Below are 22,869 nucleotides of genomic sequence, written 5' to 3'. Positions count from 1 at the left end.
TTTGTTTTTCAGAACTATTTTATTACAGAATTTTTCCTATTGCCAATCCCATCCCACACACGTGAATCTTGAGAACAAAATTCAGAGTAATTTTTTTAATGCTGAAATTGACGGAAAAAAAAGAGACAAAAAATAAAGAGAAATCCAGAATAGCAGGCCATAGCTGCTGCACTGTTTTTTTTTTTCTTTTTTCCCCCCTGTTGTCATTTTCTCGAGACTAGAAAATACACTTACAATTTGAAGCAGCAACAAAATGTGCATTTACCTGATTATACAATGGAACAATTTAATATACCATGATTTTTATTCATCACATTATAAAACTCTAAATATTTCTTTTACGTTGTTTTTTTTTTTTTAACCAAAAAGCAACCTATTAATGGCAAAGCAACAGTTTTTAAGCAAAATATACACCTCTCATTCACCTGGAACAAAACCGAAAACAATTCAAGGGAGAAATTCGATTTTATATCTTTTTTTTTCCTTTTTATTGTCTGTGCCAATGAAATCAGATGTTTTTTGTTTTTTAGCTGGGGATGCAAACATTATCCTGAATATGAACTGACTGGCTGCTGTAACCACTTCGACTGTACATACATTTTTCACCTGTTATCCATTGAAAAACTGAACACCTGAAGGACGAATGAGTGACTCCTGCTCTGACGCATTACACTGCTGTTTACAGTGAATGACTTATTTTACAGCAGCCTGTAGCTTTGTCTTCGATCCTAAACACAGGCCATTCACGTGTGACGCAGAGAAAGTATTTTTTTTGTCATCCAGACATTTTTTTTTCCCGGAGTGCGTCCTTGTAAGTGAAAGTCTCATCTTTACTGACCCACGAGGTTGTTGAGCTGCTGAGGATCCAGTGGAGTTTATGTCATTACAACACCTACATGATGAAATCTACAGTCTGATTGGACGACGGGCATTGACGGACAGAGGTGCGGTGTTCAGACCGGTGGCGAGGCAGTTCTCACTGATAGCTAAATGTCTCTTTTATAATCACATTACTTTTTCAAGTCTATAATCATGTCACTTCACCATAAAAGTATCGTTAACACGTTTCCAGTACAGGATGAAGACAAAAAGAAAGACAGTCAAACAAATGGCCATCTTTTGTGAGTGTAGATGAGACGGTTTCTTTAGCAGGAGATCAAAGTGACCGTAAATTAGTCCAGTCTCGTTAGGGCGGCACATGCTCAAAATCATAAGGACTTCAAAAAACAACCAAACAAACGGAATGATTCCCACATTAATGTACAAACATAAATGAGTAAAAAGCCAATCACATAGCTAGCCCCCGGCAGGCTAACATCGTGCCATTCCGGTCCATAAAGTGCACTCTCCATCTTGCTGTGCGGTCAGAAAGACAAGAGCAAAAGGACGTGTACGTGTTTGAGACAGAGGGGAAGGGAAGCGCCGCTGCATGTGTGTGTTCAGTCTAATTCCCCGAGCGGCTGCGAGTTAGAGGACACGACAGTCTCATGTGTACGGATGGAGGCAGCTGGGAGGAGGGTAGGGTGGAGGTGTGGGTTTTGTGGGGCTGACGTTAATAAACGTAGCCCTCGCTGTAGGGGTGCGGCTGGCAGTAGGGTCCCTCCTGTACGTATGCCATGTTTTCGTCAAAGTGCGACAGCGGCACCGTGTCCTCCTCGTTGATCTGCCGCTCCATGTCAGTTTTCAGCACCGGCCGCTGATTGTCAGGAAACGCCATGGAGAACAAGGCCTCGGGGTCACACACGAACTTGTAGACATATCTCTCGCCGGCCACCTGGAGAAAGACGGAGAGGTCTTGTTTTTAAACCATTTTTCCACAGCATATTCTACAGTGACTGAGTGTAATCTTTCACTTTAATCCACCAGATGGAAAAAAAAGATTAAATATCTTTAAAAAAAACAAAACAAAACATTTTTTAAACTTTTAAAGCTGATCTCCAAATGTCATCAACAATTCTGCTTTGGCCTCCACACTGCACTAAAGAAGAGGTGCTTTGAGCTTTAAGTGTTTTCAAACAAGATACAGGATTAGTTAATAGCATTTGTATCCATATCATTTGATGTTTGTTTACAAAAAGCTTCATTAAAATCTGCAGTATTTGCATCTCTGCTCTCTCATTATACTCTCTGACTCATGGAGCCCCGCCCCCACTCACAATAAAAATAAAAAATGGCCGTTCTAATGCCGTGTGACTTTTGCGTTTTCACACATCGAATCTGATCTAAATTAAGCCATTAAAACACTAGCATCACACATTAACACATACCAACCAACCAAACGAGACAACAATAGTCCAGTAACTCGTAAATAGTATCTGCTGGCTTTGATGTGGATACAATGACTTGACAATTCTCCAATCGTTAAATAGTCAAATATTTTAAAAAGTGCACAAAAACTACTTTTAGGTGACTAAAATGCTTCGTGCTCCTGATCTAGAGCACAGCAGCACGTGGCTTTAGCTTCTGTGCTGGTACCCTTTGTTGCTTTGGGGCATCCTAACCACCATGTATTGGTTTTTTTTTGTTTGTTTTTTTTGTGGATCAGTGTTTTATACAAACCCACTTCAAACAAATGAACTATCCCCAACCTAAGCGAAAACAGCTTATCCATTAAAAGAGTTATTTTAAAACACCAGAATAAATTATATAGAGTGGTTTTACTAAGTTTTCTAAAATTATCTTTGAGACACTGATTGCTTTTTTAAACGTCTTATGTCACACGTGGATTTGGTAGAAAATAAAGGAGCTATAAACTGTTCATCGCTTCTCAGAGGTAAAAGTGATCTCAGGAGCAGATTTATGTTTTCTTTGCTGTTTCTTCCTTATTTTATTTAAACTTGGCCAGCAGTTCTTGACCTCCAACCAGCAAAGTATAATTCCACCTAAAAGTGCTCAACCTCTTCTGACCAGCCTATTAATGAATGCTTTCTGGAGATGCTTCTAACTGTCAAACTAATACCTCAGGAAACAAAAAACCTGACAGAAAAGTGTGTTTATCCAGTATTCTGTTAAAAAAAAAAATCATTACTCTTGATCTGAAGTATTTTTGCATAAATAATCTTATGACAATGATCACAGCATATGCAGTGTAGGTCCTAACTCTAAACGCACTAATTGATCTGAAAGAAACTTAGTCCAGTACCAAGTTAATCAACATCTATACAGCTTATGGAAATTATTTGTATAACACTCAAATCCTTACAAATTATACATGCGTGGTAGCTGATCTCAAAAAGAATGGTCATTATTTGCACATCTATTGTTTTTGTAAATATTTTGCTGAACAATTGTTTTACTGCAGGGACACTTTGACGTAGCTGGTTCATCAAACAGTGATGTTTGATGGTGATGATGTAACTGATTACTTTCCCTTATATAATGAATATGTAGCTTGCAAAGAAGAAGAAATATATGTATTTATTACTCATTTGTTTGCTGTTTATAAACATCTGTTTTTGGCATTACTACATATACTACATAAATACTACATGCACTATAATGAAGATTAATTCAAAGAATAACTTGATAAATTAACATACATATCTGGGTTTCACTTTAGTAAAGCGGACACGAGCCGCAAGCCTGGCAAAAACTGATTTTTGCACACAATACAGAAAAAAGCTTTACAATTACAATTTCTCAGCTATAAAGTGTAAATGAACTTTTTTAGCTGTTTCACCATTTTTGAGACACTCTTTTCCTTATATAAGGCACCTGGGGGAATGGGAGCACCTTTAACACAGGCCAGGTATAGCAGCCAAATGAGTAGTTTTCATACTATGTTTACATCAAAAAAATCTTTTAGAAAAAAGGTGAACAGTTTTGGATCCCTTTCAGTGTAACAGATGAACTATAATTGGTTGATACAATTTTTGTATTTTTTTTTTTTTTACCTTCTGCATGATTCCCTTCTCGTAGTAGTAGCGCAATGATCTGCTGAGTTTGTCGTAATTCATCGCTGGCCGGTTCTTCTGTATCCCCCACCGACGTGCCACCTTTATCACACACACGAACATGAAGACAATAAAGACAGTCAGTAAACAGAGCATTATCAGAAAGCAAACTTATCTAACACAAACGAGCACGGTTGCCCTGATTTCCAGACAGGAACGCTGCAGCAGCTAAAATGTTAAACAAACTTAGCGATCCATATTTTCCTAATAACAGTAATTAGAGCGCGTCCAGCTTGTGCAGACCTGACCAGGGATGTGTTCATTAGGAGCTTGTCACACACCCAGCGGAGGAGGCAGCAGATGTTACAGCACCTGTCTACCAGACCACCCGCCACCCGGCCTCACGGTCCAAACCCACAGCCCCACGGCATTCTCTTAGCTGCTTGCTTTTTTTAAACTCTGCTTTTTACTTTCATTTTTGTTTGTTTCTCACAGTTTATCTCCTATAATACCTTCCCCGATCAATGCAACTGTGTTTTTTCTGCTTTTTCTTTTTCACATTTTTTCTTGTCCCCACAACCGCTGACATGCTGCAAATGCAGAAACCGCTACCTAACGTTTGTCTGCGGCGCCTCAAAGCAAATGCGTTTGGTCACCTGATGGCATGAATGGGGCCCCCTGTTAGGTGCAGCTGGCTCGTGCTTCTAGACACCATCGGGCTGCGTGGACCACTGCCCGGTACTCATCTATCTCCTCCATTCTACACTTTCACCCCCTGCCTGCACCCTGCATCCTCCTTCATCCTCCAGCAGTGACTGAGCCCCACTGTGTGTGATGTGGCCATACACAAACCCTGCCTCTGTTTCCATTTCAAAAGGCCCAACCGCCAACATGGGTTATATTTTTAGGAATATGTCCTGTGAAATATTTAACAGGAGCAGGTCATCAGGGTCACTTGGTTGGCTTTAGTGTGGACTGTAGAATATATAACCCTCTGAGGTCCAAGTCATCGTCTGTGATGATCCCAATCCTAACTCCAAAACCTTACCCCAACCTGTGTGTTAAAGAAAAGCAATAATATATATATTTTTAAATGTAAGACGTTTTTGCTCCCTGTCAGTTAGAATGATTCCTCTCTTTGTCTTCTGATCGGTAAGAACTATTTTTTAAAGAAGTCTACTGCATTTTGAGAGCAGAAAATATTACTGATTCACACGTTGACCTCTGACCTCATTTGGTTTTGCAGTGATTTACCTTACCTTCTTACCTTCTTTCACTGCTTAATCACTTCATTTTTTTAACCAAAAGTCTACGAACCAAATATATTTAAGTTGTAATTACATAAAACGGTCCAAAGCAGCAAATATTTACTTCTGAGTAGCTGAAAGTAGGTAAACCTCTTAAAGATTTTATTGAACAATATATGTAGTGAAATACAATGCAACATTTACCTAAGACTGTCCAAAAAGCTTAAGTATAAAAGCCATGAAAAATAAAAACTGATTTTTTAAAGGAGGATTACAATATAGAAAAATACGATTTTTTGTGACAGTGCCTTTTGTTTGTCTCTTACCTCTTCTGGCTCAATGAGTTTAAACTCCATGCCACGGCCGGTCCAGGCAATGAAGTGGGAGTTGGACGGGTCATCCAGTAAAGCCACCAGGAACTGCCAGAGCTGCAGCGAGCCTCTGCGCTGGTACGACGGGCCCTCACGGTACAAGCCCGACTCCTGTTTGATGTCGCCTACAGAAAACGGGGCAAAATGGTTATTGTATGATGGGCAGAATCGTTGGTACGTGGCATACTTTTCATTTTAAGAGTCACTGCAGGACTCACCTTCCACCTTTTCAGGCACCACGCAGGTATCGTCGTAGAAGTGCCTCGCCACTTTGTCAAACATACAACCTGGAAAACAAGATCGGAAAAAAAAAGATCGTTTGATATCACATGAAGCAAAAACCTATACGTGCACCACCACAACATCCACACGTAACATCGTTGGTACCTTCAGTCCTGTTAGTGTGAGCCAGATAGCCGTCTTGCCGTAAGTAGACAGAATGGCAGCTAGGCACTTCTGCTGAAACCCAGGCAAGAATGAGAGTGGGTGTTAAAGGGCCCGAAGGCAGCATTAAGAACACTATCTCAGTTATCTGAGAGCAGTCAAAGCCTGTTCACTCAATGCACCACTGGCTCTGATTAAAGAAAATGCCCTTCAGCATCAGCGCTGCGATGGCTTCCAGCCACGGGCGAGCTCACTATATCACACTGCCGATACGAGCCCCGAGCATCTCCACTCAGAGGAAGATTTACAACTGAATAAAACACAGCGCTCGTGTGAAAACAGGAGCTGACACGATGTAAGTTTTTTCATAATACGAGGGCTCATGATGATTATTTTACACACGTTCTGAGATCAAAACTAAACGGACCTGCAGGTGTTAGTTTCTTTGACGTTTTCGCTGTGCAGCTGCAGCACGTTTAGCTAAAACGGTTGACGTGTATCTTCTCAATCAGCTTCTTATTATGACTGACTGCATCCAGTGTGAGTATACAGTTTTCTGCCAAAGCTGTTTGCTTTGTTTCACATTTTATTTTTCTTCACGAGTTCTTCACTTGTTTGAAATGAACACATGCTTTTGTAAAACAGTCAAGATATACTACCAATACATTCAAAACGTGAACAAACACTTTTTGATGTTGTTTATGATGCTTTTCGCTGTTCATCAGGCCACGCCCACACTGGCCTGAGGAGACAGATCAGCTCAGTTCTTCAGTGGTGATAAATACTCGCTGATTCTATACTTTATACATATTTAACATTGAGTCCTGATGTTTGAGCAACATTTCAGCTGATGTTAAAATAAACTGCGCAAAATGCAGACGGTCACTTTTCTGGGGTCAAAAAGGAACAATTCACCCCCCCAACACACTTCCTCTGGTTCTGTTTTTTTCCAAGTTTAGATCGTTTTAATGCAAATTTGCCAGGTTTAAAGATATCAGCTCTAGAAATATCTGCCTTTTCCTAAATCGCACCCACCTTGTTGATTTCAAAGCACCTCTTTTCCTTATAAGATCTACCAACCAACTAAAATAGATTTTTGAGTGAACTGCACCTTTAAAAGTTCTCACTCGTGGTTTATCAATATCATGGCTATAACAAGAGATCAAATAAAGACTTGTGGTTTGAATAATTCTTAAACCAAAAATGTAATTTTATATAGACATAAGCAGTTTTTTAAACCGTAGGTTTAAATGGTTAAGATAGAAATGCCCCACTACATAATTCTCTTCCTTCATTTACCGGTTGGATTTACTACATTGTCCAATCGACTCTTCCATTTACTGTATATGTCCAAACCTCCCACAACACAGATGAGATGCTGCGATCAAAAAAACAGCCAAATGGGCTGCAAAGTGAATGTTCAATAAACAGACTGAAGCCCTTCATTTAGACCCATAAACATTTCTCTGAGCTTCATCAAAGTAATGGACTTGTAGAGGAAATTGCTGCTAATGAAATTACCAGATCCCCTCCCATCCTTCTCAACAGTCCAGCTCCAGTCAACATGCCCCACTGTGGCTGCTAATAAATTCACTCTGATGCTCCTTCTTGGACATCTTGGTCCAAGTAGTGGACACAACACAAGGAAGACCTTTTGGTATTTTAACAGTTGATTGAATATATTTCACCACTTTTGCTTTGTGAGTGCACACAATTCTTTGTAGACAGTTTACTTGTATCAATAACAATTCTTCTAATTGTTAAAGCCATTTCATTTATCTATGAAAAAACACTGAAATGTGAAATGTAAGAATTGACTGTTATTACTAAAGAGAAAATCAAGCTGCCAGTGTCATTTTGGGCTCTGTAATTTTTGCCTGTATTTGGCCAAATTTGCGAACAAAAAACCAGAATAAAACAAGAGAATAATGGTTGATGCAAATAACATTGCTGCAAATAGGCCAGAAGAAACCCAAGAAACTGTGAAAAAACAGGGTTATTTTGGACCGAACCTTGTTTTTCTTTTCTTTTCTATTTTTTTTTTCTCTTTTTGATACATTTTTCAGTTGTGCTAATTGGCATTTAGAAGCCACATAGTTGTGAAACTCGGTAAACACATCTATTGCAAAGTAACGTTGCCACTGGAAAAGCGAGAAAACACCAAAAATCACAGCTGCCTGACTCCTCAATGACAAAAACTGCAGAGCTGCTGTTAGGAAAACCAGGTGTAACTTAAAGAGATGTGAATGAGGCACCACATGTTTTGGTGTTTGGAGGTTGCTTTTTCCCCCTGACTGGTCACACACACTCTCCTCCAGCTCTTCCTCTCCTGGGTCCACTCTGTCGCCTTCTGAATGAACCCGGCAGTCCGGCGAATGTTCATTCATGTCCTGAGGTAGCCTCAGGCTCCACAGAGGCTCCACAGAGCCTCTGGCTGATGATTAGGTCCCTTTACTCTCTAACCGAAGGGAGCGGACAAGCGTGGGAGGGCAGATTCTGGATTGTGACCAGGCTCAGCCCCCTCCTTTTTTTCTATTAGAGCACCACAGGAAATGGCGAACAGCACAGACACCCAGCCCAACCAGATCCCCTGCCCTAATAATGGGCAAACTCAATAAAACCGCCCCCTCCCGCCATGTCTTCTCTCATTCCTGAAATGATAATGCTCTGGCAGCTATCACTTCTCTGCTCTTTCACTTACCAGAGGAGTTTGAAGGAGCACAAACAACAGAAATCTTTTCAAATCGCTCACCTGAGTCATAGGTGAAGTCCCTCGGCTCCTGCTTGATCATCATGCCGGCTGGGTATGTGTGGGGAATAGGGGCCCCCATCATGGCCGGGTGTTCGAAGAGGGGGTCGGGGTACTCCTGTTTGAAGCCTTGAGGAGGGAAAGGGATGTTGGGCTCCGACATCTGCCTGTGGTAGATGGGCCGGCCGTCCCGAGCCATTGTCGGCGGGGAGGGAAACGAGTGGCAAGGCTCTGAGAGCTGACGTCGAAATCTGAGACAGACGACAAATTCAGTGGATTCATGACACTGACTCCTGATTGTGAACGACTTGATGAGACAAAAAGGAGATAAATCAAGAACATGTACATTTTGTTTTACTAATCAATGAATCAATAATAGAAGTGAAAATTCTGAAATCCGTAATGATGTTTTCAAGTGCTTGCCTTTTTGTTTCCCCTATGTTTATGCCTACAGGTGACCAAAAAAAGCAAAAAATAAAGGAAAGGTTTGGAATATTTGTCTGAAAATTGAATTAAAGAATCTCAAACCAAAATCAAATATACATGTTTATCCTATGGCACTTGGCTTGTGGTGCTCATGGGAGTAACTCAGAAGTAAAATGCCTCTTGTGTCCTGATTACTCTAAAAATCCACAAAACTTGTTTTGAAAAGTTTCATGTATAAAGTATTTTCTATATACAGTGCACATCCGCCAACTGTGTTACTGTGCAGAGGGATGTTAATGTTAGCTAACTCTATTCTCCTTTAAGAATTTGAGAATCACAAGGGAAGTGTCATTTAAATCCATTATATTACATTATAAGAGAAATCTGACATTTTTACTCCTAAACTGGAAAATTCACACCTAAAAAAATCTTTTGCTTGAAATAATTAACTTAGTAGGTCTGTTTGTTGTTTTGTTTTTTCCATTCTGCTATTGATTTATTGAATGAGCTCTATTTCAAAGCACTAAAGTCAAGTGATGACCACATGGCATTCGATGGTTGGGAAAGTTGTCGTTTGCAGGCCCCGCCCACTGAGGATTCACTCAATGAAAAACAGAAACTCAGACGTGCATCTGCTGCTGTGACCTTATTGTAATCTATCCTTGGTACAACTGCCAGCTAAGATCACCAGATGTAAATGTGATGTAAATGTAAGAGGCTGCAGGCTGCAGTACCTGTGGTCCATAGTGTAGGCGTTATCAGGGAGAGCCTGCGAGGGCGGTATGTGGGTGTAGGTCCTGTCTGGTTTGGGCGTTGGGGCCGTCGTGGGTGAGCCATGATGAAGTGGGGACACAGGGGTGCTACAGGGGGGTGTCACTGGGCTGGAGGGCTTCATTCCTGTGGGCTGCTTCTGCTCATAGGCACTGGGGTAATAGCAAGAGTCAAAGATGCCTGTGTTACTGCCAGTGTACGTTACACGATTTAAACTCTTTTTAATTAAGGATTATTTAACTGATAGCTTCGTCTTAAGATGCCTGTATTTAGGGTAGTTTGGAACAAATGCCCTACCCACTCAACTATCCTTTCACTGTTTTCTAAACCGATTTGATTTACTGTATAAATTATGAAGCCTTGTGAGCAGATGTCACAAAGTGAAGAAATGCATCACAAACTACCTCAGGGCATTTATGTCAGACTGCAGTTAGAATCAATGGCATTTTAAACCACTCCATAATCAGCGGTTCCAGAAACCCTCTGATTCAGTTCAGTTATAACAGACAATTAAAACTAACATGACTGCCATAATCTCACATAAATACCTCTGATTGGAAATATCTCGTTAATGTCTTCAGAGTCACCACCCAAAGCTGTACATATCTCGATGTCCTTTGATTTGCAGTTTGGAATGATTAGCAAGTCATTTCCAGTTAAATAAAAATTACAATGCAGAATGAAAAAGCCAAAAAAGTGTCAAATGTATAGAAAGCATAAAGATTCTTCACCAAGAGTAAACTGACGATAAGCTAAAGTGAGTATTTAGTCATCACTGTCCTACAATAAACCTTCACACCTGCATTTATTCCTCTGTTAAAGTGAGGAATGTGGAACCAAATGTTATTTTCTGTGTTTTCTTTACAAATCTGAAAAAGGTATCATGTACAAAAGCATTTAAATAATTTGTAAAAGATGTTTTAAGTGTCGGTGGGGGGGAGCCCACCTGATGCTGTACGGGCACTTCTCTCCATACTGGAGTTTGAAGGGCCGCTCCTGGCTACAGTTGGAGCTCAGCTCTGAACACGGGCTGTGCAGCTCCCTCTTGATCTTCAGCTGCAGTCCGTGGAACGCCACTACGATGGGAAGGAGGAAGAACAATTAACATTTACACTCTGTCAAACTGTAACATTTTTTAAGGTTGTGACTATTTTTTTCTTCATTTAGCAGCAGACTGTTTCTGGATTGGCTTGTAAGTACCTGAGACAGAATTCGTACAATCACAGGACGGAAAAAATAAATGAATAAAAACTAAAACCGCTGTCTTCATTTACATCTGACAGATCATTCACAAAAATTAAATGAGATGATCACAGTCTGGAAAAAAAATACTGCTTGTTTTATTTAAGTACAGCAGATTCAATTTCAAAACTTAAAATACAATTAAATTTCAGAACTGCACACAGCAGCTTTACCCACAATGGAAAAAGTCATGTTACAGTGCAGATACAAGCAGGCATGAATGTGCCAAGCCATCACTAATTAAGAGAACTCGTGATGGATATATTAAAAACACTTGCTTTTCTAAGCATCCATCTGCCAAAGGATATGACATCTGAGGCCATCACTTACACAAACAACTCACTTCAAATCCCATTTATTCAGCCTTTCCTGACGGGGACTCTGGTAGTGAAATATGACAATCATGAAACAGGGTGTGCGGTGAGCTCCGATAAATGCTTTATCTGCTTTCAGCTGGCTGTCAATAAGTTCCAGACGACAACAACAAGTCTCATTGATCTGAATGGGGGCCTGCGATCTCTACCTATGGCCCCACAGTGAGCCCGGTGCATCTGAGAGGCTGTTAAGTGCCTGATCAGTCCTGATTAACATCCCATCATCTAGAGTCATGATCAACGCTAATCCAATTGACTGTGCTTCTGAAGAAAAAGCCAGTCAGTCAGAATGAAGTCAGGCTCAGGTTGCCTCGCCAATCGCGTCTCACCGCGACGGCTCACAGAGCAACAGCGAAGCCATCCCACAGCGCTCTATCAAACACAACAGAGGACCAGCCGCGGTTGAAGACGATTATTTTTGATTGATGTTTTAGACTGAGAGATGGCCCTCTCCTTTTATAACCAGGAATTATGAATGGAGAAAGTCCATCAACTCTTGGTCCAACTCAAGTGCAAACATTTAGATATTTGAGTACTAGAGAAACTTAAATATGTGGCTAAGGACTGTTTTTCTTTTAAATACAAGAAGGTCTCTGAGGCTACAAGGAGTTGAGAGAGAAGGATGTTTTGAGGAGTTTTCTCACGGCTGACAGACAGCTGCTGTACGAGCAGGGGTCGATCTGCCAACACCCCATCTGACGCACAGTCGAGCCCCCTGGGTGATGGGCCACACGGACCCGGCATGACAAAGCTCAGGGGTTGTTTGCAGCCCTCGCTGGGGGCCTGACCTTTTCTGGGTCATCGATCGGAGGTCAAAGAGACATTTCCTGAGGGGAGACCTTTGTTGACGCTGGCATCGCAAAGCCTTGTTAAGAGATTATGGACTCAAAACAATACCTCAGCTTTGGCTGTCAAGATCACAATCAGTGTCAGGCTAATTACAGTTTACATTAAACACACATGAATTTGTTTAGTTTAAGAGCCGACTCCACCGGCTTCTTGTTTACAGCTCATCTGAAGCTGAACCATAATTTCTTTCTTTATTTAACAATAAATGACATTAAAACAACGTCTATAAAAATGCTGCCGTTAAACGTAAGCGCCACATCAGCTCTAAACAATGGCTTCATGTGTGCTGCAGCACAGGGCATTAAATTAGAAATGGAAATGTCACAATAGATTTTGTCAGCGGGGTGCCAAGGTACACAAATCAATAGCGAGGGCATTGCCTCTGACTAAAACAGAGACTTCCCTTTTAGTCCAGAATGTCATGCCCATCACTGCTTGATTGCTCTCATTATCTACATATTGATTAACTAAGATGGTAGGCAGTTTTAAAGAAGAGGCAGTTAGAACAATTACTGGGTCTATTTTGAATGCAAATGTTCTTTTCTTCGTTGTACCACTGACTTAAACATTGGGCAATTTGCTTTAGCCTTTGCAGTACAGATTAAACAGAAATCTTTCCTTTAAACATCGTGGCACATGCAAATAAAAAAAAACTTTTTTTGCATTTTCCAACAACACTTAATTCGAATATTTTTATTTTAGCAGCCGTTTGTTTGCCAGTCCTTTCAGTACACTATCAGATAACTGTTGGCTCCGGCTGTTGTCAACTTTGAAGGTACAAATTGTGCGTTTTGGCAGAACGGGAGCCTACGTTTGGCAGATATTTCTCTAGTCCATTCATAAAAAAATACAGGTCTTTTGGCAACAGCGAAAAACCTTCCATTCCATTTTCACCTACTGTAGGTGCTCGCCTTTGCTGTTAAATGATGGAGGCTCAGATCTGCTGGTAACGTGTGGCCTCATTTTACACCTCCTCTACTCCTCCATTCCCTGCTAAGTTATGCTAATGGTAAGCATCTGTGTTGGAGTTTGAGACAAAGAAATTTCTCCTCTCCTCCTTCAGCCTGAGGACACTTTCGCTTCGAGGCCGCTCACATGCTGGTTCTGTGTCGCATAGACGCAGAGTGCAAAGTTGACATTGAGAGAAGCTGCAACAGCTTCTCATGAGGAAAGATGAGTCTGGCCATGAAAATACAGAACACACCAGCTTATGTGCTGCAATATTTAAGCCTTCAAAATAAATGTCTTTCCTATTCTTTTCAGATTTTTTATTATTATTCTGTTAGGAATATAAAATCACAGCTATTTCACTATTGTTGCCAATTTTATTTCAGTAGTACAGGAACAAAAATTTAGGGGTAACATTTATTTTCTTTGAAAACATTCATCTCAATAAAATAAGATGTTTCTTGTTAATTGTAGCAGTTAGCTGACATCGATAGCAAACTAAATAGGACATCTTGGCTAATGCTAACTGTGCTAACTGTTAGCTTGTTTTACGTTTGATTTAAATCAAATTTGATAAGTTCATTAATAATTCACAACTGTCATATTAATATCTGTTGTGAATTATTTTAATGTAAAATTCAATTTTTAGTTTTTTAAATCTGAGTAAATAATGTATTGTTTTTCTATTTTCACCACGCTATTGAGGATAGGATGAAAATTATTTAAAGGGCTAAGCACTGTAACCTTTACAAATTTGGCTCAAACACTTTTTCAGACTCAGTCTTTTTCAGATTAATACACATATACAACACATACATGGGCAGTACTGAGTATTTTTGGAGCAAGGAGGTAGTATGTGGGATTTACACAAAACAGAGAGTGCCCACGTTGATCGTAACAAAGGGAGATGTTACCCAGTGCAACAGTGTGAGTCACTTCAGTGTTTTTGGAGCAACAATGGAGCTCACAGACGAAAAAGCTGCTGTAACTGATTTGTGTGGAATCAGTTGTCTGTTAGCTTTGGATTTCTCACTAGATTTGGTGACATTAAAAGTATTTAATATTGCCATTTTCATAACGGCCCCTATCTTCTCACTGCCTTTTCTTTAGGGTTAACTTCCAGCTTTATCTCTCCTCACCTTCACCTTTCTTTCTCCCTGTCTCACCGTTTGCCTCTCCATCTCTCGGCTTGGTGAAAACCCATACGGGAGAGCTGCCGGCTGGGATGCCTGCTCATGCGCCCAACCACGGTGCCCTCACCCTCCTGCCATCTGTTAGTGCCTCTCCAGCCTGCTGCAGGTTTGCCAACAGGACAATTCAGATGGTCAGCAGTCTCCTGCCACTATGGCCACCCACCCTGGCTACCTCTGAAGGGCATCAGGACAGTCTTGGTGACCTCTGGTTATCTACTGTACACCACACTAGTCCATGTTGGGTTTTAGGCAAGGCTAAGTCACACCCATAGTTTAAATGTTTTGCCTTTAACACAGCAGTTGTCTTTAGTGTTGTAGCGTTTTGAACAATTATAAAAAGTAAAATTAATGAAACGAATCAAATAAAGTGCAGACATTTAATGGATTTTTTAGACTATTATAACTAGTTTAATGCAGTTTTATGTGTTTAGATTTAAGGTGCATTTATTCACTTTTGGAGCAACTTAAATCACAAGTTAAATTAAAAGCCAAATCAGATTAGGACATCTAAAGTCAAGTGCCTGTAGCCAGGCAAATCCCCTCAGATTTGTCATTTCCAGAGAGCAGGAGTACTCGTGGCAAAATAAAGTGAGAAGAAAGAAAAACCATTCTCGGGTTTCTAATCTAGCCCACCAACGGGAACCTTCTCGATAATCTCAGGCTGTGATCTGAGTCACATGGAGTTAAAAGGCCTGTGATCTCGCTTGATGCCAAATCTCTTACAGCTTCATTTTACCAAACTGTTATCTGTGACCACTAAATCTTGAAATGCAATTAAAGTTGCCAAACTAAATGTCAGATGTGACCTTCTCTCTTTGTTCTTGTTCAAAACTCTAACTTCTGCCTTTTGTTCAACTTTCATTTGCAGGTTAAAGGGTGTTGAGGACACCGGGAGGTTTTGTATTTTTTCTCACAGTTTAATGTGCATTTTGGCTCAAATGAAAGACATGTGCTCTATCTGGGTCCCACTGAGTTCCACTCACTCAATTTCTGTCCCCACCTTGGCACTACTTCCTCCAGAAATGGGCCGTGCCAAGTAACCAGTCACCGTGTGCAACCACCGTATACAGCCAGGTGAAGTACGACCAACTAGCTTATCCTCATCACTGTGAGTGAAAAATGAACTCTTGTCAGACATTGGAAAATGTTTTAAAACTTTTAGGAAGTATTCTTAGAAACAGAATTTGTCCTTTTGTTGGATAAAATATGTAGAGCAAGGAGGAAAAAAGCACAAAAAAACAGATCATACTTGCTTTCATGCTTTAAAATCTCCAGTGAAGGATAGGGAGTGTAAAAGAAGGCCAGCCAACCTCCAAGTAAATGCAGGAGTACTTAATATTACACCGCCTGATTTAGAAAATATAACCACACTCCATGGTTTGCACAAAAAAGGAGTTTGGGGAAAGGTCAAGGAGGAGCATATTTTTAAGATTTTATTAAAAAAGAAAATTCAAAACAGACATCAACTGACAGCAGTTTGGACTACCTGGAGTTAAAAATACCACTTCAACTACCTAAAAAAAAGTTAGCCACAATATTTTGATGTTTTCTTATGCAAATAAGTCACAGTGCAATAATATCTCAGTAGCGGTCCCAAGAACAACAAGGGAAAACAGAGACACACACACACACACACACACACACACACACACACACACACACACACACACACACACACACACACACACACACACACAGATAACCCCCCAACCCAAACCATGCACCTGTAGACCTGCACGATTGCTGCAGCTCTCCTGAGAGCACTTGTGCAAGCAAAGGTGAGGGCACTGAGAGACATGGAAAAACACACACAGTCACTTGCTTTTTACGCCAGTACAAACACACCAGTGAAGATGAGTGAAAAAAAAAGAAAAACGCCACAGATGTTCACACACACACATAAACATAACACATGCACAGACAAAGAGACACAGAGAAAAGCGACATGGTTTCTTACTCACAGTTTTCAGTCTGGAAATCTGGAACGAACTGCTCATCATTGTCGGGAACTTGAGCTAAAGACACGAGCAGAGAAGAAGAAAGGGATTGATTGTTTCTGATGTTGATGGACACCGCAGCACTGATCACAGCTTTGTCCTCTGGCAAACAGTCCTCTGGGATGTTAGTTTGGCCAATCCCAGCACTGCCTGCTTCTGTTGTCAGTTTAAAAAAAAAAAGAAAAGAAGCCTAAAAAAGTGTTTTTAATGTGTTTATCATTTTAAATGTGCAGAAGATTTCAATATGCTGTAAATCTTCAGAGTCATAGAAATAATCATGCAAATTAAAATCAATTAATGAATTTAAAAAAACACATCTTAATAAAGATTTTTTTTATCCATTCTTAAACTTTCAGTCGTTTTACGCATTTGTTATCCAAATATAGCCCAGTTGTTCAAATGTCCATTTTCTATGCACTTCTTTTCAATTTTATATCTATATCATTCCCTTAAAAAAGAGAGAGAGAAAACAAAACAGCAAAAACACTTTTGATTTGTTGTAGAAAAAGAGCTTAATTTAATTTTTTTTTCTTTCTGAAAATAAAATCTGACTTTCACGGCTTGAAAAGGGACAAAAAGTCCCCAAGACGACAATTCTGATGCAATCAAAAGACTAAATAACCTTGAACTGCTGTGACTAACACATTCCCTGATATTTACTAAAGCAGTTGAGTCATATTTTCCAACAAACTCATACCTGACAGATAATATTTTGACCGTCTACTTTCACTTCCTGAGGTCGACTTGTCCATTGACTGCTCTGCAGCCTCGGCTCTCGCTCCTTGCCAGCAGCCAAACACCCATTGTTAACAGTATCTAATTGGCTTCTTCCCTACTGGTGAATCCACCTGTACCTACCGAGTTAGGTCTGTTCCAAACCCTCCAAAGCTTCACCTGCGCTTCAAACACCCCTGCACTCAGGCTAATGCTAAAATAATGAAGCCCTGCTCCACTCGGGCTCCAATTAGGCATGTACATATTTATATAACACATATTTACACTCAGTGACAGTTCTTCATGTCCCTTAAGTTTCAGTCTCTCTGGTGATAGGCAAAAAGAGATTTAAATGTGTCATTAGCACATCTATTTATAAACAAAATGAGCTGGATCCTCATTATCACAGTATGTGCAGCATGCCTTGACATGTCTGGAGATCCTATTTTTTTTTTTAAATGACTGATATTCCTTTTTTGTCACTCTTGATGTGGTCAAGCGTGGGTTTATTTCTCTTCCCAGAAGTGAGAATTGAGGAGGGTAAACAATTAACAGATGAAGAGGAGATATTGCTCCTTATTTTCAAAAAATGTCAAGCGGGTGCAGACGCCAGAAAATAAATATGCACAAGCAACTTCACTCCATATGTTTGTGTAGTAGAGCTACCAGCTCTCTATTTTGGCCTTTTGGAATTAAGTTGGTGGGAAACAATTAAGACATAACAGGAGATTTTACACAGGGCTACTTTTGTAATAAATTAAAGAAAATGTAATAATATGTAACAGATACAGTGTTAGGAAAACACTTACTCAAACCTTATAAAGAAATCAAATTTTTCCTAATAAAAAACCAAGTTCTTAATCAGCTGAAGCACCACAACATCTCTCGAAACTTCAGCGGACACAGAGGAGAAACAATAAAAATAAATTAATAAATTAAACACAAAGAAGGTGGCAGTCTCTCTGTGACCAAAAGGAAGTACAGGATGGATGAGTCACTGGCCTCAGTCTGTGAATGAGCCAGCTGATCTCTGCAACAAACTCCTGGGGAGAACGGCAGAGTTGGAAATCTGCCGCCATTCACAAAACCAAAAAAAGGAGGGAGAGGGACAGAAGGAAAACAGGAGCGAAGGTAAAGAAGAGGAAGGTTGTAAACACGAGGCCTGAGACTATTTGAATGGTTGTCTAAACCTGCAACAGCAGTAAGCAGGGCTGAGTTTTAAACAAATTTATCATTCTGCCTGTGACGATTTCCAAGACAAATGACGCTATCAGCACAAAAATTTTGCAGAGACACCAGTGCGTGAACAAAGGAAAAAGGAAAAACAATCTTAAAGCAAAAAATCTGAGAAGTACAATACATTTTTTGTTGTTGTTTTGACAAAAAAAAAAAATAAAATGAGTTTAAAATACTGTATGGAAGAAAGAAGGTAGATGTAGTTTTGGGGGGGGAGGTCACAGATTCGCATGTCAACGATCAACCTTCAACATCTTGGGTCTCGGGAGTCGGAAATTCAGTCTGTCGCTCATAATTTCTCCTCTCGTTCCAATTACCTGAACTAATAAATCTCAGAAATGGGAAGGTATTCCTTTTCATCTTAATGGACAGGAAGTCATTCATTAAATCTACAATCTTGAGGCGCACATCATCACATTGATCCATGACAGGCAGAACTGTAATCTTTAACAGTAATACCTCTTATCAGCCGCTGTCTCTTTTCCCACTTTGGATACTGAAATATTAAAATCGTGTCTTATTCTTTTACACACCCTGCGGTGCGAGCCGCGACGCCTCATCTCACCTCGCTGCCGCTCCGAGTCGGCTCAACTCTTCCAATATCTGTTTTAAAGAATACTTCTCATTTTTTAAAAGCTTTGGATTGCACTGCGAGCGTTTTTACATGTGTTAAAGAATAGATGGAGCGAATAAATGATTGAGTCTTCTTTGGCTGCGTAAAGGGAGCAAGCGAAAAATTCATCTCGACACTCTTCCAGTAAATGTTTTACGACTCTATCCTATGGTTAAAAAAAGTATTAAAGTTTATTTAATTATATTGCACACGTTATTCTACGACAACTAGAATTATTGCTTTACGACGTGTGAACTGTTAGAAAAAAAGAAGGCAGCCTTTTATTGCTGCAAACGGGTAACAGAACACAAAAATTCTAAATTCACAAACTGCAGATGACTTGATTGACTTAAATGAAACAAGACAGTACAGTAAAACTAACATCAGCGTCTCATTAGACTAAATGCTTTTTGGTGTTAATGTATTTAAATGAACCAAATTATGAAGCAGAACATTTTAGCATTACAATATAATAACTCCAACTCCAGTTTTATACACTTCTACGAAATTTTCAATTTTAATATTTCATTATCAAACCTTAATTTAAAACTATATGAAAAATGCACATAAATCAGTGAGTTTCTAACACATATAGCACTTTATACATTAGCCAACGAGCTATAGTAAAGCAAAGTCTAGAATTAGTCTAGTATAATAATAGTCTAGTACAATAATAGGGGCAATTGTAATCAAGTGACTTACAAACTTCATTTTAACCCTGTGCTTTGGACATTTTGCAGACAAAACACTAGAATTTGTTTTAATTGTTCTGGTTTATATATATTTGCAAAAATTACTTCAAAATCCAACTTTATAAAACAGTTGTGTTCTCTCACACTGTACAACTTTACACCATCTGTTTGCAAGCAAAGCAAACACTTCACATATATCTCAAATTATACTTCTTACTGTAAAAATATTTTTTTACTTGGATATAAACTTTGAGATTACATGCAATATTAAGGTACGTTACATCTTTCTGAGATGTCGACAAAAAAGTCCAACATGCATGCACAAAGAAATACAGCAAAAGTGAACAATATTCACCACTAACCAAAACTTCGGTGCTGCAGACACGGAGGAAAGAGGACGCTCGCACTTAAATCCTGAAGCATCACGTCTCAGTTAGACCACAATTAGCAAGTCTTGCCATTAGAGAAAAAAAATTAAAAAGCAAGAAAATTGTAATATTAAAAAAAAATAAAAATCAATTGTCGCTTTGAGAGCTGGCTGCTGTTTTGGAAGTTTGCGGAGAAAAAAAATTTCTCATAGATCCATTCTCTCTTTTTTTGCCACCAAGAAATGAAATTGAAGAAGACAAGGTGAAGGTACAGCTGTACAAGATAGAGAGGTGTGCTGAGAGGAAGCAAAGAGAGAGAGGGAAAGAGAGAGAGAGAGAAAGGGGAGAGAGAGGAGATGACAGAGTGAGTGAGAGTAAGAGAGCTGGTAGGCTACAGCAGAGCTCTGGTGGAGGTGGAGGTAGTGGCGGCTGGCGTGCAGCGCGTTAGCTCCTGCCAAAAGCAGAAGAGACAGTGAGCGTCGGAGAGCCTTCTCCTGGTAATTTGTGATGACACTCTCTGGGTAGAGCCTCCTCGGTCTCCCTCAAGACCCCTCGCTCACAGTCTCTAATGTATGCATGACACACAAGGTGCCTCTTCCACACAGGCTTTTAATTGGACTGCGACGCTAGGCATGTAACTCCAGGCAGCAGCCTCCCCCCCCCCCCCCCCCCAACACTCACAACCTATTCATTTTTACCCATCTCTCCTCCTTTTTTTGCTCAAGATTTAAAACACTCACCTTCTGCTAGCCAAGTCTCCTGCAGCTGACTGAGGTCCTGGAAGAGCTCTGAAAGGGAAACCGAGGCAGAGATCAAGGTTTGAAGGCAGTTGAAAAACAGTCAAAGCTCAAGAGAAGTATCAGAAACAAGTGCATTCACTATTACTGGCTGATATGCCATTGGAGCTCACTGGGCATGTGTGCAGCTAATAACAAGTCAATTTGTGTTTCTGACCACTGAAAAGAGGCTTGTGAGAATCATCACAGGCCGCTGTGCTGTAATTGAGATTCTGTAGTTAGCAGCACAGGTGGCCACAAACCAATTGAATTTTGCTAAATGTTTAGAAGCCGTGAAATTAACTTCTCCCTCTGTCCTACCTTCAGTGTCCAGAGCCAGGTCGGACTTAATGAATTTTCTCTTTCTGTCATTTGCTGGCCTCTCGCAGCTCGTTGTCTTTTCTTGCAGCTTTTGGGAAAGAAAGAAAACACACACACACTCATCAATTTTTCTTCTTCTTGCTGGAGCAGTAATTCTGTTGTTGGCTGCATCACATGTGCAACTGAAATAGCAAATGAAAGAGCCTCAATGAGCCTCTGATTAATGCCTCACACACTTCTAAAGCTTGACCCATGCAAAGGGGTCTGTGCTTCACTTATCAGGCATAATTAACAAGTTGTTACATGGTGCATAACCAATAACACAGGGTAAAGTAATGGGCACCTTGTTTGGCTGTTTATCTTTGATGATTAGATGAAACTTAAATGGTCCCTGAGGGAGAAATGAGTGTTGGCAGCAGCAGAGAGAAAGACAGAGGTGAGATCAGAACAAATAGAATGCATTAGAGAGAACAGCCATCCACAGTACAAAAGGCAGAAAAAATCAAGATGAAGTATTTTCCTTAATGGGGTGGGAGCTGGAAGAAGAGAAGGATGAGTGAAACTGATTTCATTTCAACTTTTCTTCTTTTGAGGCAGTGATCACTCACTCTGGAGTTATAGTAAGGCACTTGCTGATCGTGAAATCCATCCATTCTGCACTGTTGTGGCTTTAACGGGCGAGCAATCTGCAAAGTCTCCAGTCTCCTGTCCGGCCACCCTTCAAACAGGCAGATAAATAGGAAGCAGGAATAAGGAGGAGAAGAACTTCGGGTTTAAATCTCTGTTTTATTCAGTGTATGAACCCTCTGATATTATTCTGAGCCCAGAATGACCGACGGCACCTCCGGCGATCATGCGGTACAGTTAAGTTGGTGCGTAAACGAGCAGCGCGCTGAGCTAGAGGGCGCACCAAAATGTTTTTCGCTCTGTAATAAACTTAGAAATGAGAGGAAGTGTGTAAAACTGCAGGTACTTACCTACCAACTTCGCGCCGCTTTCATTTGCTGAGAGCTACAGAGCGGCTGCAGGATCTCCACAGTCCCGGCTGCTGCCTGCGCCTCTCCCCGCTCACTGTGTTGCTTTCTAGCGGCTTGGCATCGCCTCCCGGGGCCTCCCATGGAAACAAGCCGCACTCCGTTTCCTATTGGTTGTCAATGTCTTTCACTGGATCAGATTGCTGGCAGTCAATCACGCACGGCTGCAGGCGGTAAGCGCGGGCGAAGTCAATGACAACATTGTCGTGCGCTCATCTCGCTTTGTTTAAGTTTGGAGTTTTGCGTTTTTAAGCCGAAACTAGCCACCAAACTTCATGACAACTTGGTGTCACTATTTTGTATTTACACTGAAACACATGCAAACTGCACCTGCACACCCCCGCCCTCTCGCGCACGTCTTCACCCCCTCTCCTTCTCGTTTTTTTCGCAATCGCATACAGTGTGAGACACACAAACACACCACTCACTCTTCTCCCGGTCAAGTTTGTGTCCATGGTAACGGTGTTTTGAAGAGCCTCCAGGGGGACTTGCTGAAGCGCCAGCTCTTCCCTCTCCTGTAAAGGGATACTTTGTTGAGACCTGCAGAAGGCACTGACCTGGAAGTAAAGTCCAGGAGCAGCGGGCAGGAAAAAAAATCCTACAAAAAAAAAAAAAAAAAAGAAATCCCACTGAACCCCTCAAACCATTTTAAATTAAGAGGGAAGTCCAGA

The 22,869-nt window shown here is 40.5% G+C and overlaps 1 protein-coding gene across 1 annotated transcript; it reads right to left on the bottom strand.

Annotated features, from left to right (window-relative positions):
• Nucleotides 1–22,591, bottom strand: etv1 (ETS variant transcription factor 1). The gene is given in 15 exon segments (XM_026184861.1): nt 1–1,774; nt 3,894–3,995; nt 5,467–5,636; nt 5,730–5,798; nt 5,899–5,970; nt 8,648–8,895; nt 9,805–9,993; nt 10,788–10,917; nt 16,409–16,462; nt 20,808–20,855; nt 21,165–21,252; nt 21,508–21,555; nt 21,773–21,823; nt 21,825–21,882; nt 22,146–22,591. Coding segments are annotated over 15 exon segments (1,686 nt in total). The 5' UTR covers nt 22,283–22,591; the 3' UTR covers nt 1–1,552.
• Between the last annotated feature and the right edge of the window lie 278 nt (nt 22,592–22,869).

This window comes from Astatotilapia calliptera, chromosome 11, assembly GCF_900246225.1.
Source record: "Astatotilapia calliptera chromosome 11, fAstCal1.2, whole genome shotgun sequence".
Taxonomy (NCBI): Eukaryota; Metazoa; Chordata; class Actinopteri; order Cichliformes; family Cichlidae; genus Astatotilapia; species Astatotilapia calliptera.
Note: the sequence above shows the minus strand (reverse complement) of the source record. Positions and strands in the feature narration are given on the sequence as shown.